This window comes from Camelus ferus, chromosome 18, assembly GCF_009834535.1.
Source record: "Camelus ferus isolate YT-003-E chromosome 18, BCGSAC_Cfer_1.0, whole genome shotgun sequence".
In the NCBI taxonomy this organism is placed as follows: Eukaryota; Metazoa; Chordata; class Mammalia; order Artiodactyla; family Camelidae; genus Camelus; species Camelus ferus.
Window position 1 is genome coordinate 35,605,276 of NC_045713.1, and position 17,034 is coordinate 35,622,309.

Here is a 17,034-nt window from a genome sequence, read left to right on the forward strand (position 1 = left end):
GGCTTACCCTCTCTGTGCCTCAGTTTCCTTATCTGATAGGTGAGAGTTATGAGGATGAAGACACATGCCTGTCCCATAGTAGGTGTTCAACAAATCACTTCAAACCCAGAAAGTGCCAAAACCTATCACCTTTTAGGGTCCCACTGGCAGTCTAGGGGCCATAGAGGGAGGGGCTCCCGAGGCTAGACAGGGCATGTAGTAGTAGGGGGAGGTGCTAAGAGAGGACCTGTGAGGTTTGCATGGTGGTTCCGCATGCCCCGTTGGTACATTCTGGGAGCCTCACCTGGCCTTCCCCCCAACCCCACCTGCCTTTCCAGGGGCCTCTCTCTGCCTCCATCTCTCCTACATGTGTTACAGGTGAAGGCCGCCATGTACCTGACCTACCTACGAGCTGTGGGCACCCCACTCTGCCTCTATGCGTTTTTCCTCTTCTTCTGCCAGCAAGTGGCCTCCTTCTGCCGTGGCTACTGGCTGAGCCTGTGGGCAGACGACCCCACGGTGGACGGGCGGCAGACGCAGGCCGCTCTGCGAGGCTGGGTCTTCGGGCTCCTGGGCTGCCTCCAAGGTACCCTTGCCGGCCTTCCTCTAGCTCCACCCAAGGGTTTCTCAGTGCTCCCTGGATCACCCTGTTCTCCCTAAACATCTGAGCAAGAATCCTGGGTCCAAACATAGACCTGCATCCTTAAGGTGAGGCTGGGGAAGTAGGGGGTGGGGCACATCCCCAGTTTTCTGGAACCCTCAGAATCTCTCCCAGCCTCATCAACAAATGCAAAATCTTGGCCCCCAAATGTTGGGGCTGCTGAACACTTGGGTGGAGCAGCAGGTCAGCTGGACTCTGCCTCTCCCCCAAGCAGAGGACAGCTCCAAGGTCTGACTGCTGGTGACTTCCAGCACCCCACCCCCAGAGGAGTCAAATCCTTGTACCACGTCACCACCATCGTCACCTCCCATCTTCTCTTCCTTTTTTAGAAGTAGGTTTATTTTTTAGAGCTCATAGCAAAATTGAGCAGAAGGTACAGAGATTTCCCTTGTACCCCCAACCCCATACGTGTATAACCTCCATCATGATCAACATCCCACACCAGAGTGGTACATCTCCCATGTTTTCTTCTGGAAGTTTTATGGTTTCAGGTCTTACATTTAAGCCTTTAATCCATTTTGAATTTATTTTTGTGTATGGTGTGAGACAGTAGTCCAGTTTGATTCTTTTGCATGGAGCTGTCCACTTTTCCCAATACCAGTTACTGAAGAGGCTGTCTTTTTCCCATTGTATATTCATGCCTATTTTGCTATAGATTAATTACCCATATGAATGTGGGCTTATTTCTGGGCTCTCTGTTCTGTTCCACTGAGCTATGTGTCTGCTTCTGTGCCAGTGCCTTACTATTTTGATGACTATAGCTTTGTAATACAGTTTGAAATCAGGAGTGTGTTACCTCCAGTTTTGTTCTTTTGTCAAGATTGTTTTGGCTATTCAGGACCTTTTGTGTTTCCATACAAATTTTAGAATTATTTCTTCTAGTTCTATGAAAAATGCCATTGGTATTTTGGTGGGGATTACATTGAATTTTTGGATTGCCTTGGGTAGTATGGTCATTTTAACAGTATTAATTCTTCCAGTCCATGAGCATGGTATGTCTTTCCATCTGCTTGTGTCATCTTCAATTTCAGCAGGGTCTTACAGATTTCCAAGTGCAGGTTTTTACCTCCTTAGTTAGATTTATTCCTAGGTCTTTTATTCTTTTTGATACGATTGTAAATGGAATTGTTTTCTTAATTTCCTTTCTGATAGTTCACTGTTAGTGTATAGAAATGCAACAGATTGCTGTATATTAATTTTGTATGCTATAACTTTACTGAATTAATTGATAGGTTTAGTAGTTTTTTGATGGCATCTTTAGGATTTTCTATGTATAGTATCGTCATCTGTAAACAGTGAGTTTTATGTCTTCCTTTTCCAATTTGGACTCCTTTTATTTCTTTTTCTTCTCTGATTGCTGTGGTTGGGATTTCCAATACTATGTTGACTAACAGTGGTGATAATGCACACCCTTGTCTTGTTACTGGTCCAGGAAATGCTTTGAGCTTTTCACCATTGAGTGATATATTGTTATTTCTATGTACCCGGTAGGCTGGTACTTCCTAATCTTGGAGAAGTGGCCTTTTGTAGGAGACATCCTGTGTTTCCCAGCTGCACACACCCCTCTTGTCACAGACCTCAATGCTCTAGGGGTGCCCTGTATGTGGGATGCATGGGCCCTTCTGTCTGACTGTTAGCTGGCTACTATGGTTGGTCTGGTGGGCTGTGACCGATCCCCAGTCTGGTTGGTTGCTAGGCCCTGCCTTGTGCAGAGGCTGCTGACTGCTTCTGGTGGGGCCAGGCCACAAGGCGGCTGGCTGCAGAGCCCCAGGCATACCAAGGCCAGTGCTGGCCCACTCGTGTGGAGCCAGGTCCCAGGGTGGCTTGTTGCAGCTCTGGTCACAAATCTGGTGCTGGCCTGCTGGTATGTAAGGCCAGTTCCTGACGGACTGGCTCTAGGGTCTGGGTTCTTCTGGAGCTGGTGCCAGCCTGCTGGTGGGTGGAACTGGGTCCTCAGGTCTCTGGCTGCAGGGCCCTGGGTGTCCTGGAGTTGGTGTCAGTCTGCTGTTGGGTGGGGCTGTGTGCCAATGGCTGGCTTGGGGGCCCTGAGGTTCTGAGGGCTAGTGCCAGCACACTGGTTGGGGGGCTGGGTCCTGGGGTGTCTAGAGGCTCGGACAGCCGTAAGGCAGCCAGCCTGCTGGTGGGTGGGGCTGTGTCTTCACCTGGCCAGCTGCTTGACCTGGGGCGTCCCAGTACTGGTGCTGACAGGCTGCTGGGCAGGGCTGGGTCCCAAGGCTGACAAGCTTGAGAGAGTACTCCAAAATGCTGCTTGCCAGCACCACTGTCCTTGTGGTGGAGAGACACCCAGCATGGCTGCTGCCAGCATCTGTATCCCCAGGGTGAGCTCCCGTTGCCTCCTCCTCCAGGAGCCTCTCCAAGATCAGCAGGTGGGTCTGACTCAGGCTCCTTTCAAATTACTGCTTCTGCATTAGATGTTTTGTGTGCCCTGTAAGAGTGGAGTCTCTATTTCCTACAGCTCTCTGGCTCTCCAGAAGGTAAGCCTGCTAGTCTTCAAAGCCCGATGTTCTGGGGCTCATCTTCCCAGTACAGGACCCCTGGGCTGGGGGGCCTGATGCGGGGCTCAGACACTGTGCTCCTTGGGAGAAGCTCTGCAGTTGTAAATCCTCCCATTTGTGGGTCACCCACTCGGGGGTGTGGGTCTTGACTGTACTGTGTCTCCCCCTTTCCTGCCCATTTCATTGTGATTCCTTCTTTATATCTTTAGTTGTAGAAGATCCTTTCCACATTATGTAATGCCCCTCTATCCCTATTAACTTTCCTTATTGTGAAATCTGCTCTGTTTGAAATTTGTATAGCTATTAACTATACAGCTGTAATATACTAACTATATAAAACTATATCTCAAACTAGTTTGAGCAACAAGAGGATTTATTGGCTTCTGGGACTGGAATCCATAGGTAGCTAGTTTCAGGTATGGTTGGATCCAGGGGTCTAACAAATGCTATCAGGTTGGCTTCATTTTCTTCCTCTGTGGTAGCTTCCTGTCCAAGCAGACTTCTCGCCCTGGTGGTAAGATGATATCCTATAGCTCCAGCCTGGCCACCTCAAAAAAGTGAGCACCTTTTCCCAAAAGTCCTAGCAAAGTCCCAGGTCTCACTCTCGTTGGCCTGACTTGGGTCATGTGTTCATCCCTGAAGCAACTGCAGTGGTTTGGATTGGCCAGGGGTTAAATGTTCCCCACCCCAGAAACAGTGGGGAGTGAAGTTAGCCCCATTCCAAGTACGTAGATTGGCATTAGGAAGGGGGTATATTATTTCCTAGAGCCGCCATAAAACAAATGGCCACAAACTTGGTAGCTTAGAACAACAGAACTTTTATTCTCTCACAGTTCTGAAGCCAGAAGTCCAAAATCAAGGTGTCAGCAAGATTGGTTCCTCTTGAAGGAGAAACTATCCCATGCCTTTCTCCCAGCTTCTGCTGGGTGCTGGCCATCCTGGGCTTTCCTGGACGTGTTGTCCGTCACTCCAGTCTCTGCCTCTGTCTTCACATCATCTTCATCTCCATGTCTCTGTGTATCCTCTCCTCTTCTTGCAGGGACACTAGTCCTTGGATTTAGAACCCATCCTAAATCCAGAATGATTTCATCTCAAGCTCTTTGACTAAACACATCTACAGAGAGCCTATTTCCAAATAAGGTCACAGGTTCTGAGGTTCCTGGTGGAGATTAATTTGATGAGGGAGACACTGTTCAGTCCACTGCATGGTGGTTCCATCAAGAGATCATCGGGGTGGCCAACCATAAGACAGCCACCATGGGGCAGTCGGGGCGTCTCCAGCCCTTATGCTCTGACACCCTGTCTTCCCCAGCGATCGGGCTGTTTGCCTCCATGGCCACGGTACTCCTTGGTGGGATCCGGGCATCCAGCCTGCTCTTCCGGGGGCTCCTGTGGGACGTGGCACAGTCTCCCATCGGCTTCTTTGAGCGGACGCCCATCGGGAACCTACTGAACCGCTTCTCCAAGGAGACAGACACAGTAGATGTGGACATCCCAGACAAACTCCGGTCCTTACTGGTGTACGCCTTCGGACTCCTGGAAGTCAGCCTGGTGGTGATGGTGGCCACCCCGCTGGCTGTTGTGGCCATCTTGCCACTGCTGCTCCTCTATGCTGGGTTTCAGGTAAGGAGAGGTCGAGGAGGCTCCTGGGGTCACCTAAGCCAGTCCCCTGTCTCTGGGCAGGACTCAGTGTAAGGGGTTCTACCCAGCTGGAAACCTCGGGGCCGCCCCTAGAAGAATTCTCAGAAACAGATACACCAGTCTGTTTCTAACACTCACTCTTGTCTGTCTTTCGTATGTTCACATCAAAGTTCTGACTATTTTGTCCTGCTGCTGCTGAAATCAGCTTCCTCTTCTCCAGTGATCAGGAAACCAGAAAGGCATTGCAAGCTCTCATAGACTGTTGTCTTAGGCTAGTCTCTTTCAGTTGCCAGAACCAGAGACCAACTTAAATTAGCTTCAACATGAGAACAGAATTTAATGACTTACATTCCTAGAGTGCCAGGGGGTCAGCTGTCACCAAGATCTTGTCCCTCTCTCCATATCTTCCCTCGGTGGTTCTCAAGGTGTGGTGTCAGACCGGCAGCAGCAGTTTCACGTGGGAGCTGGTGAGAACTGCACACTCTTGGGCCCCACCCAGGACCTACTGACTCACACCGTGGAGGTGGGGCCCAGAAATCTGGGGTCTAACGAACCCTCCAGGTGATTCTGATCCAGACTAATATTTAAGAACCACTGGCTCAGCTCTGCTTGGCCTAATTTTGCACATGCTCCCTTTGCAGGGGGACTGCTGTCCTCACGGCCTCCCACCTTAGCAACCCCAACGCAAAGCAGCCTTTTCTCCAACTCAGCATTCATACATCAGTCCTGGGGAAGATTCTGATTGGCCCTTCATGGGCACGTGTTCATCCCTGAGCTCTTATCTGTGACCGTGGGGATAGTGGGGCTGTGTCGTGTGACCACCTCCATGATCAGGTCCCACTATTGACTGCCAACCTCCCACCCCCACCAAGGAAATCAGAAGTAGAACAAACCATGGTAGCCAGGCAGAAACCATGGCCATCACTGCCCTCCACAACTGTCCCAAGTCTTCTCTATACCCTCCTGACCTGGGAGAGGGACTGCTTCTCTGTTCAGAGCTTTGGAGTCGGGCGGAGGTGGGTTTGAATCCACGCCCTGCCGCTTGCTCACTGCAGAGGCTTGAACCAGCTGCTTAATCCCTCTGAGTCTCTCACCTGTAAGCTGAACGACACAAATACCCACCCCACAATGACTGAATACTGCATAACCCCTTGAGCAATGCAGGGGTTAGCCGACCCTCCTCAAAATCGAAAATACGCTTATAAGTTGTGATTGGCTCTCTGTGTTCGCAGTCCCTCCATATCCACAGATTCAACAACTGTGGATCAGGTAGTATTTACTATTGAAAAAACTCCAGGCGTAAGTGGCCCCGTGCGGTTCAAACCCATGTTGTTCAAGAATCAACTGTCTTTGAAGAGAGCCTGGCACACAGCCTGGGAGTTTGGCAAAGGCAGATTCCTTTCTGCCTGCCAGCTGCACACAACTTCCAACCTCAAACCAAACAACATCATCTATTTGTGCACCACTGTGTTCCCAGCACCTGGCAGGTAACCCTCAAGTTAAGTGAATGAATTTGACTTGTGGCCAAGTGCCTTCCTTGCCCTTCGTGGCCTTGCTCCCACAGTGACTGGCCCTTCAGTGAAGCAGTTGCCCTTAGAGCTGAGAATAAGACTTTTACAGTAGATTAGTGGTTTCTCCATCCTGACTATATATTAGAATCACCGGAAGGAAAAATTCCAAGACCAAGCTGATGCCACCAGAGATTCTGATTTAATAGCCCTGGAGTGAGGCATTGGAAGTTTTGGAAGCTTCCAAGACAATTTTTTTTTTTTAATGTGGAACTCTGATTCTGCAAGGAAATTGGAGCCCAGAGTCGGGAAGCAGCTGGCCCACTGTCACACAGCAAGCAGTAACAGACCTCCCTATGCTTTTCAAACTCTCTCTGTGTGTCTGACTTCTCTGCTCCCCACTGTCCTACTTCAGAGCCTGTATGTGGCCAGCTCGTGTCAACTCAGACGCCTGGAGACAGCCAGATACTCCTTCGTGTGTTCCCACGTGGCAGAGACGTTCCAGGGCGGGGCAGTGGTCAGGGCCTTCCAGGCCCAGGGCCCCTTTGTGGCTCAGAATGATGCGCACGTGGATGAAAGCCAGAGAGTCTGTTTTCCGCGGCTGGTGGCTGACAGGTAAGAAGGAGGCAAGGGAGACCCTGTAATCCATGTGTGTCCCCAGAAAATGAGACCTAAGGTCATACTGTGTGGCCAGAGAGGTCAAGTGGCCTGCCCAGGGTCACACAGCAAATCAGGGATAAAGTGGAGGCTAGATCAATCCCTGGGTGCCTATGGCTTGCGCTGGGAGCAGATGGAACGTGCCCTGAGGGGTCCCCAATAGCAGGTGGGCAGGAGGTACAGGTGTCAGCAAAAGGGAAGAAGCCTCTGTTTCCTTGGTGACAAAGGAGCTACATAAGCATCGTCAGCTTCCTTCCAGTACTACGTAAAAATAAGAACACAAGTTCTGAGCACAGACAGGCACAGATGCAGATCCCAGCCCTGCAACTTATTAGCTGGGTGATCTTGGGCAAGTTGCCTAACCTCTCTGAGCCTCATTTGTCAAAGTGGGTTTGCACTCATGGTGTGGCTGTGAGGGTTAAACAAATACACTCACAGCTAATACTTGTAACATGCTTATCACATGCCCAGCACAGTCCTGAGCATCCTCCGTGCATTAATTTATTTAATCCTATGAACAACTCCATTGGGAAGAGACGCTTTTTATAGATGATGAATCTTAGGCACAGAGAGATTGAGGAACATGCCCAGGACCATACAGCAAATACATGGTGGATTTAGGATTTGAATCCAGGCAGTCTGGTGCCAGAGTGTGGAGAGGGTCAGGCACCCAGTAGGTGTGAATTCAATAAATGTGAATTCCTTCCTCCCTTCTGCCCAGGTCCCCTGCCAGCTGGGACTGTCAGCCCCTCTAGCTGTGTGCAGTGTCTCAACTCCATGTGCCTCTGGGTGACCTGCCCTTCCGCTTCCTGGGGTCCTAGCCTGGGAGCAGGGACCTTATGAACATTTAAAAGCACCCAGGTGTAGGGGCCAGTGATTGCTGCACCATATCTGGTGGGCATCTCTCATTTAGTCCTCTCAGCTGTAATGAGCCAAATGTTGCTTCATTCCACAGGTGGGTCAGCTGGGGTTTGGAGACATGAAGGGACTCCCCCAGGGTCAGCCATCTAGGAAGTGGCAGACCTTCAGTCAAGCAGATGTGCCTTCCAATCCCAGTGTTTGTCGCATGTGTGGACTTGGGCAAGCACCTAACCCTTCGGAGCCCCAGGGTCCTCATCAGTTGGGGACACAGTAGCCCCGTTGTGGGACTGTTAGGAGGACGAGGTGTTGTATACAGTGAAGCTCAGAGCTCTCTGAAGACAGGGATGTTTGTTTGTTTGGTTTGCGGCTGTGTCCCCAGCGTCTCCAGCATGCGTGGCATACAGTAGGTGCTTAATACATACCTGCTGAATGAGTGCACGAATGATTACGCCAATGAATGGTGGAGTAGGAGTTCAATAGACTGGGCACATATTTTTTCATTCATTCAGTGTGTACTTGTTGAGCACCTACTGCGTGCTAGGTCCAGTGCTGGGGACAGAGCCAAGAACGAGACACAGTTGCCGCCCTCGTGGAGCATATGATCTGCTGATGGAGGCCGATAGTCAAGGCTGATTAAATAGTGTCATTCTAAAGAGAGAGAAAAGGGAGGAGCAGACCGGAAGGCCCTCTGCGGAGGTGATGCTTGAGCTGACTTGCGTGATGAGATGTTGGTCACCTGAAGATGGAAGTCAGGTTCAGACAGAGGGAACACAGGGGACGTGGCTGGGCACAGCCTGGGGACAGATAAGCAACAGCATGGCAGAGCTTTACTGGGGCACCTACTGTGTGCCAGGCCCTGAGCACAGACAGGACAGCATCAGCCTCTCCAACCCTCGGAGCTCAGGAGGGCCGTGGGGTGTAGGGGAGACTATTGCTGGGACCCCGCGGACACTCAAGTCGGCACGCTGACCAGTCCTTGTGCCCAGAGAAGCAGGTCCTGCCGAGAGGCCCATGGTGACCCCGCTCTTACCTGCCTCCCCTTGCAGGTGGCTCGCTGCCAACCTGGAGCTCCTGGGGAATGGGCTGGTGTTCGCAGCCGCCCTGTGTGCGGTGCTGAGCAAGGCCCACCTCAGCGCCGGCCTCGTGGGCTTCTCTGTCTCCGCCGCCCTGCAGGTACTCCCGACACCCGCCTGGGCTCTGGGGCCTGGACAGAAGGAATACAGACCCCTGCTGGTGGGACCTTCAAAGACCTGTGTCCAAACTTCCAACCAGTGAGGAAAATACAGCTCTACAAGAGCCTAGGCCGGGCCTCGGGCAAGAATCTTCTTCCCTCTCGGGGCCTCAGTGTTCTCACCTGGAAAATGGGCAGAGGCCTTTCACTTCAGATGTTGTAAAGACTCGTTGAGATCAAGTATATAGTGTCCATTCCCAGTGCATTGTTAACTTTTTGTTAACTATTAATAATGACATTTAATGTCAGGTTATGATATCTATAAAGGAAATATATATATACACACACCTATGTACATAGCATTTGCTATGAATGAGGCATTGTTCTAAAAGTTTCATAAATATTAATCCAGCCCACAGCCCCATCAAGGGTACTATTATTGCTCTCATTTTATTACTGAGGCAGCTAAGCTTAAGGAAAAAGCAAGGAAGAGGATGGAGTGTGACTGGGGGAGGGTGTTTTTCTATTGCACGGCCCGGAAGGTCTCCCTGAGGAGGGGGCTTGTGGGCTGAGGCCTGAAGGAAGTGAGGGAGAGAGGAAGTGGTCCTGGCAGAAGGAACAGCAGGAGGAAAGGCCCTGGGATGGAGGGAGGGGCGTGCCTGGTGTGTTAGAGGAACAGCAAGGAGATGTTGTGGCTGGAGAGAGTGGGCGGGAAATGAGGTTGGCGGGGTGGGGGTGCAGGGGTGGAGCAGGCAGGGCAAGGGGGCCCCAGTGAGGAGCTTGGCATGGTTCCAAGTATGATGGGAAATCAATAGAGGGAAACCTCTCAAGAATGGAAGTCAGTGGGCTACAGTCCTGCTGGGTGTCCTTGGGAGGGCCATGCACCCTCTCTGATCCTGTCTCCCCACCTGTTTTAAGAAGGGATGGGAAAGCTGATGTCTGAGGGCTCCTTTCTGCTCTGCATACTCTGCATGCTGAAGGGAGAAAGAGGTCTTGGTGGCCTTGCTGGAGTCACCTGAGGTGTCTTCTCTTACCAGGTGACCCAGACGCTGCAGTGGGCTGTTCGCAGCTGGACAGACCTGGAGAGCAGCATCGTGTCAGTGGAGCGGATGAAGGACTATGCCCAGACGCCCAAGGAGGTAATGGCCAGGAGATGGGGGCAGGGGGTGTGGCCCATCCAGGACTTACAGTGGAGGACAGCAGACCCAGGTTGACATCTGCCATGGGCTTTGGAGCCCCCACCACTGTGGGCTGGAGTCAGAGCCAAGGTGGCAGTAATGGTTAAGAGGGTAGAGTCTGGAACCAGGTCAAATCCTGGTTCCTCTACTACCTAGCTTGGGCAAGTCAGGTCAGCCCACAGTAAAGGACTTCATACGGTGTCTGGCACACCATAAACACTCAACACATATCCACTGCTCTAATTAGCCCCATTTTGCAGATGGGGAAACCAAGGCTCAAGGGAGTGGAGGGACCTGTTCAGGGTCACAGGAATAGCAAGCAGCATTGGTCTCCCCACTGCACAGACTTGCCCTTTTCACCAAGAAAAAGGAGAGTGTCTACCTCTCCTGGTGGAAGAGAGAGTATTATTTGACAGTTAATCATAAAAATAGATGAAGAGTAGCCAACACCATTATTATTTTCACGACACCAAATATTACATGTGTTTAGCCTTGCCATGTTCCATGTCCCATAATAATCCTGTAAAATAGCAGGAAATATGCCCATTTTACAGAAGAGGAAACTTGAGGCTCAGAGTGGTGGGCTATTTTATGAGAAGCCTGGAGAAAGACTCCTCTGACGCAGTGTCCTCTCCTGCCCCAGGCACCCTGGAGGCTGCCTGCCTGTGCGGCCCGGCCCCCCTGGCCTTGTGGAGGGCAGATCGAATTCCGGAACTTTGGACTGAGATACCGACCCGAGCTCCCACTGGCCGTGCAGGGTGTGTCCTTCAAGATCCATGCAGGAGAGAAGGTGAGTGGCTCTCCCATAGCTGCCTTCTCATGGCGGCCAGGCCAGAGGGTGGCTGGAGAGGCCTCAGGACCATGGCCAGTCTGGGCATCACCCCAGGGCACCAGCCGCCTCCTCCGTGTCCCCGCCTCAGGTCCCCCAGTCTTCAGACCCACCACACCCTAAACTGAATTTATCATTTTTCCCAAACCTGCTCCCTTTTTGGTGAAACCCACGCACTTTGGTGTCTCAGATGAGGTGGCATCTCCCTAACTTCCTTCTTCCTTCTCTCTCTCATTAGTTGAGCACCTACTGTGTGCTGGGCCCAGTGCTGAATGTTCCATGTACATTATCCGGCTTCCTTGGGCTCACTTCCTGGCTTTGCCACGGGTGACCTTGGGCAAGTCACTGCATGCCTTGGTCTCAGTTTTCCCATCTGTAAGATGGGAATAATAATGTCACCCTCATAGAGCTGTTGTGAAGTTTAACTGGGTTAATACACAGAAAGGCCTGGAACAGTGCCTGGCACACAGCAAGTGCCACAGAAAAGGCCAGTGCTTTTATTCATTATTATTTGCATTTTTATTCTGACAACCCTAGTATCATCCCATTGACAGGTGCCTAGTCAGGCCAGTTCATCGAATCCCTCCCCACCCAGTGACACTTCCCCCTTGTCCTCCCTGCCACCTCTCCAGGCCCCCAACTGAGCCCCCAGCCTCCTGTTTCACCACTGCCAATCTGTTCTCCTATGATCTTGGTTTGAGCACGTCATTTACCTGCTCCAGACCTTCCTCCTCCTCTGAGCTTCCCACAGGGCAAAGCCCAAACTCCTGAGCTTGGCATTCAAGGCCCTACTCAGTTCTCCACTTCATTCATTGCCCTGCCTGGGCCTAGCCAACATCTGTGGAGCAGCTACCTCTGGGCCAGGTGCGCACATGGTGCTGCCCTCAGGGAGCTTGCAGTCTGGCACTTGATGTGGGTCACCTGGAATCTTTCCCCTCTCTGAACTCCTACTCATCCTTCAAGATTCCACCCAATGTCCTCTCCTCCATGAAGCCTTCTCTGATTACCCCATTAACCCCCATCCCAGGCAACATGAACAGCACCTTCTTGCTTCCCTCCATTGCTGCAGGCCCAGAGCTTGATTACAGAGAGTGTTTGTTCATCACACTGTATTAAAATTAAGTTTACTCCATTGCACTATTTCCCAGACCAGATGGTGAGCCTTTTGCGGCAAGGACTCCTTAATTTCTGTATTCCTGGTGCCTAAAAAAGCGCCTGTCATTCAATGGCATTCATTCATTTATTAATGAATTTGTTTATTTTCAGTCATCTATTAAACAAATAGTGTTGAACCCCCACCACATGTCGGACATTGAGAATGCAGCAGTAAAGATAAGGAAGGTTGAGGGGGGTGGATAAAAAGATGGGCAGACAGATGGAAGGATGGGGGGTGGATGGAAAGAAGAAAGAGGCATGGATGAAAGGATGAATGGATGAATAGGATGGGAGGTGGAGGGAAGGATGGGACGTGGAAGGAAGGATGGTGTGTGGAAGGAAGGATGCAGGGCAGATGGAAAGATGAGGGGATGGATGGAAGGAGGGTGAGTGAGGAGTGGATAGAAGGAAGGGGAACTAACAGGAGGATGGGACAGAAATAGAATGACATGACACAGGGATGAAAGGGAAGATGAAGGATGATGGAGGGGTGTGGATAGAAGGATGGAGGAGCAGGAGGTAGGGCAGGGGTATAGAAGGAAGGGTGGAGAGATGGATTGAAAGATGGGAGAGATGTGTTAGGATGAGGGGAAGATAGCAGAAGATGCACAGACAAAAAGTATTGGACTGATGAATGGATGCATGGACAGAAGGACAGATACAAATAGAAGAATGGATACTCAAAGGATGATGAGTGGACGGATGGATCTTGGGTGCAGTGGAAACACCTAGCAGAGATGTGCCCAGGAGCCCCCCAGGCTGTGGCCTGCCTTCTGGCCGTGCCTGGTCAGAACGGGCCTTGCCCTCCCCTCCCCTGGCAGGTGGGCATCGTTGGCAGGACCGGGGCCGGAAAGTCCTCCCTGGCCAGGGGCCTGCTGCGGCTCCTGGAGGCGGCTGAGGGTGGCATCTGGATCGACGGAGTCCCCATCGCCCAAGTGGGGCTGCACACACTGCGGTCCAGGATCACCGTCATCCCTCAGGTGAGGCCTGGGAAGGGTGGGCAGAGGTGGGAGGCCTGGCTGGGCCCGACTTTGACCCGCTGTCCCTCTTGGCCAGGACCCCGTCCTGTTCCCTGGCTCTCTGCGGACGAACCTCGACATGTTACACGAGCACACGGATGAGGCCATCTGGGCGGCCCTGGGGACGGTGCAGCTGAGAGCCCTGGTGGCTGGCCTGCCCGGCCAGCTGCACTACGAGTGTGCTGACCGAGGCGACGACCTGAGGTAGGGTGGCCCCACCCAAGCTGGGTCCTGTGAGGGCCTGGGGGGAGAGGTGGGTGTGGCCAAGGCTCCCCCCAAGGGTAATATGCCCTGGAAACCGCCTCCCCACATCAGATGATCAACTCCATTCTATTCATAATCACAGTACGGGTCCCCTCCCTGCTCAGCAGGTCCAAACTCCAACACGGGCTCTGAGTATCAGGCTGCTTTTTCCTAAGTTCGTTTCTAAATTTATTTGGTGGCAAAACCCAACCACTGCTGACCATGAGGCTACTTACAGGCTTTATTTATCTCGCTCAGCATTTATTTTGCTACAAAAATATTGTGTTTGATATTGGGTGCTAACCCCATGCTCCCTGGGGTTGTCAGGGAGCAACATATGGTGTGTGTCTTAAAAAACTTGAAAAGATTTTAGTAAAATACACATAATGTAAAATGTACCATCTTAACCAGTTATCAGTGTACAGTTCCGTAGCGTTGAGGTCATTCACATCACTGTGTAACAAATCTCCAGAACTTTTTCATTTTGCAAAAATCAAAACCCAAACCCTGTTGCCACTGAACAACGATTCTCTCTTCTCCCCACCCCGCCCCTAGCCCCTGGCAACCAACATTTCACTTTGTTTTTCTGGGTTTGAGCATTCTAGGTACCTCACTTAAGTGGAATATTATTATAGTATTTGTTTTTCTGTGACTGGCTTATCTCATGTAGCATAATGTCCTGCAGCTTCATCTGTAATGTAACGTGCCAGAATTTCCTCCTTTTTTAAGGCTGAATAACATTCCATTATGTGGTTAGACCACATTTTTCTTATCTGTTCATCCATAAATGGACACTTGGGTTGTTTCTACTTTTGGCTCTTGTGAATAGTGCTGCTGTAATCATAGAATACTTGCTAAAAATCAAGACATTCTGGATTCCAAAACTTACCGGACTCCAAAGGTATTAGGAAGAGGGACCGTGGGTTGTAATGGCACTGGAGGGGGAGCAGAGTTTGGTGACCAAGAGCACAGACAGGCTTCAAATCCAGGCTCCCCCACTTACCAGTTGTAGGACCTTGGACAAGTTACTTAATCTCCTATGCCTCAGTTTCCTCATCTGTAAAATGGGAATGATAACTAGACCCTACCTACCTGTACAAGGATTCAATGAGTTACACTTTGTAAAGTTGCTGCAACAGTCCCTGGCATGTCAGAACTATTCACTTCAGTGTTTTAATCCTCAAAGCTGCATTAAGCCCAGTTCACAGAGAATCTGAGGTTTGAAAGATCTGCCGAGTCACCCAGCTCATAAGTGGAGAGGCTGGAGCAAAGCCCAGGCACCTGACACCTGCAGGGCCACAGTAGGTCCTGGTTCCCAAGAGGGTTTACTCCGCGAGGCAGCTGAACGTGGCGGGAAACAGCCCCAAACTCCCTTGAGTCTCCAGGCTCTGGGAGCTGACTTACTGCATGACCTTGACCCTCAACTTCCTCATCTGTCATCAGAGAAAAAGGACTTAACTCTGTGACAAGCACACTTCTGAGTGCTTTTATATGATTTATCTTGCTGTTCACAACCCAGTGAGGGAAGACTTACTAATACAGTGCCTACCTTTGTGGTCTTTGAGGTGAGTCAGTATTTACCCAGGTGCACAAGGATGTGTCTGGTACAAGGTGAAGACCAGAGCGTGAAATAGAAATAGCCATTCCACAGACGGGGAAACTGAGGCACAGAGGGTTTAAATGACTTGCCTAAAGTCACCCTGCTGAAAAATGGCAGGATAGGGACCCCCACCGGCTGTGTAGACTGGGATCCACATGTGTGGACATGCATGTATGCACCCCATCCCTAATTCTGGAGCTGCGGTGGGGACATGTTTGTGGGCAAATATCTGGCCTGACTCTCCCCCTGATTCCCAGCGTGGGCCAGAAGCAGCTCCTGTGTCTGGCACGTGCCCTTCTCCGGAAAACTCAGATCCTCATCCTGGACGAGGCCACGGCCGCTGTGGACCCGGGGACGGAGCGCCAAATGCAGGCCGCCCTGTGGAGCTGGTTTGCTCCCTGCACAGTGCTGCTCATTGCCCACCGCCTGCGCTCGGTGATGGACTGTGCCAGGTAAGCACCCTCACCGCCCCCATCACGCAGCCAGCCCCCAGGGCACCCCTGCAAGGCAGAGTAAGGCATCAGGGTTTAGAGCTGGTTTAGGTCATCAGGTACCCATTGTACAGGTGGCAAGACTGATGCCGGGAGAGGAAGGATGAGCCCGAGGACGTGTGCTCAGCAGATCCTTTCAACCCGGCCATCAGGGTCAGGAAGCTGCACAGGCCAGACTCACTCAGACCAGGCAGGCTGGGCATTCATGGTGGCTCAGTGCCTCGGCTGATGTCCAAAGAGCTGCCTGTCTCCCTCTCCCCCACAGGGTGCTGGTCATGGATGAGGGGCAGGTGTCCGAGAGTGGCAGCCCGGCCCAGCTGCTGGCCCAGAGGGGCCTGTTTTACAGGCTGGCACAGGAGTCAGGCCTGGTCTGAGCCTGGCCCCTTGCTCGGTCCTCCTCCCTCCACACCAACCTGCAGAGTCTACCAGGCCCTGAAGATGCGGTGACCCGGGTTATCAGTGGCCCTGTGAAACAGTCCAGAACCCTCTGCTCTCTAGGAGGAAGATGGCAGAGAAAGTGCCTCATCACCACAGGACCAGGAGGACACAGCAAACTCCTGGGTGGGCCTGATCAGGGCACATCCAGCCTCGTCCACCCCAGAGCCAAAGTTGACAGTGACCCTCTGTCCTGGCCACCTGCCAGACTCGCCTAGGGACCCCCAAAACCTGCCCTGCCCAGGCTCTACCACAGACCAATGAAATCAGAATCCCTGGGGCTGGGGCTGGACCAATGGTGTGTGTATCTTTTACAAATTAACCCTTTTGTTCTGATATGATTGTAGGTTGATAAGCAGTTGTAAAAAGTAATAATAATAATAACCCAGAGGGCTCTGTGTGTGCTCTTTACTCCCTTTCCCCTAGTAGTGACACCTTAAAAGATGATACTTCAGTGTCACATCCAGGAAGCTGACATGGGTACAATCCACTGATCCGGCTAAGATACCCCGGCTTTACTTAAACTCACTGTGTGTGACTCTGTGTGTGTGTGTGTGTGTGTGCGTGCTTGTGTGCGTTCTATGCAATTGCACCACACGTACAGGTTCCTGCACCCACCACCGCAGTCAGGATGCTGACCGCTTCCGTCTCCACGTGAGCCCCTCAAGTTGCCATGTTGTAACCATGCCCGCCCACCTCCCTCCCTGCCACCACTGGTGTGGTCTCCATCCCATATGATTCCAGCGTGCAGACAGGACTGAGAACTGCTGCTCCAACCCTTGTGTGTGAGCTTCAAGGACCGTCTTGTTGGAACAGATGGACAGGCCACAACCCACACTGGGGATGGGCCTCTCTGGGCACAAGCTCCCCCTCTCCCCCAGCATGCCGTTCAGTTCCAAAAGCAAGGTGAGAGGAGTCAGGCCTCCTGGTTGTGACTTGGGGGAGGGGAGGGGTGGGACATTTGCTCAGGATTTGGCACATTTTGTACATTCGTTTATTAAAGACCAAATTCTGGCTTCCTGGGGGAGCCCCAACAGGCGCCTGCAGATCTGCTGTTGAAAGGCAGAGGTCTGGCGGGTGGAGATCTGAC

The 17,034-nt window shown here is 51.7% G+C and overlaps 1 protein-coding gene across 3 annotated transcripts in view; it reads left to right on the top strand.

The window, feature by feature from the left end:
• The window catches only part of ABCC6 (ATP binding cassette subfamily C member 6), a 68,516-nt gene extending 52,188 nt beyond the window's left edge, over positions 1–16,328 (top strand). For all 3 annotated transcript variants that reach the window (XM_032460973.1, XM_014554538.2, XM_006179082.3), the window contains 10 exons: positions 358–565; positions 4,469–4,779; positions 6,721–6,920; positions 8,870–8,996; positions 10,032–10,133; positions 10,816–10,962; positions 12,978–13,136; positions 13,213–13,379; positions 15,276–15,470; positions 15,775–16,328. In XM_032460973.1, the coding sequence (XP_032316864.1) occupies positions 358–565; positions 4,469–4,779; positions 6,721–6,920; positions 8,870–8,996; positions 10,032–10,133; positions 10,816–10,962; positions 12,978–13,136; positions 13,213–13,379; positions 15,276–15,470; positions 15,775–15,883 (1,725 nt within the window). In that variant the 3' untranslated portion in view covers positions 15,884–16,328. The remainder of the gene's footprint in view (positions 1–357; positions 566–4,468; positions 4,780–6,720; positions 6,921–8,869; positions 8,997–10,031; positions 10,134–10,815; positions 10,963–12,977; positions 13,137–13,212; positions 13,380–15,275; positions 15,471–15,774) is intronic.
• Positions 16,329–17,034: the final 706 nt, after the last annotated feature.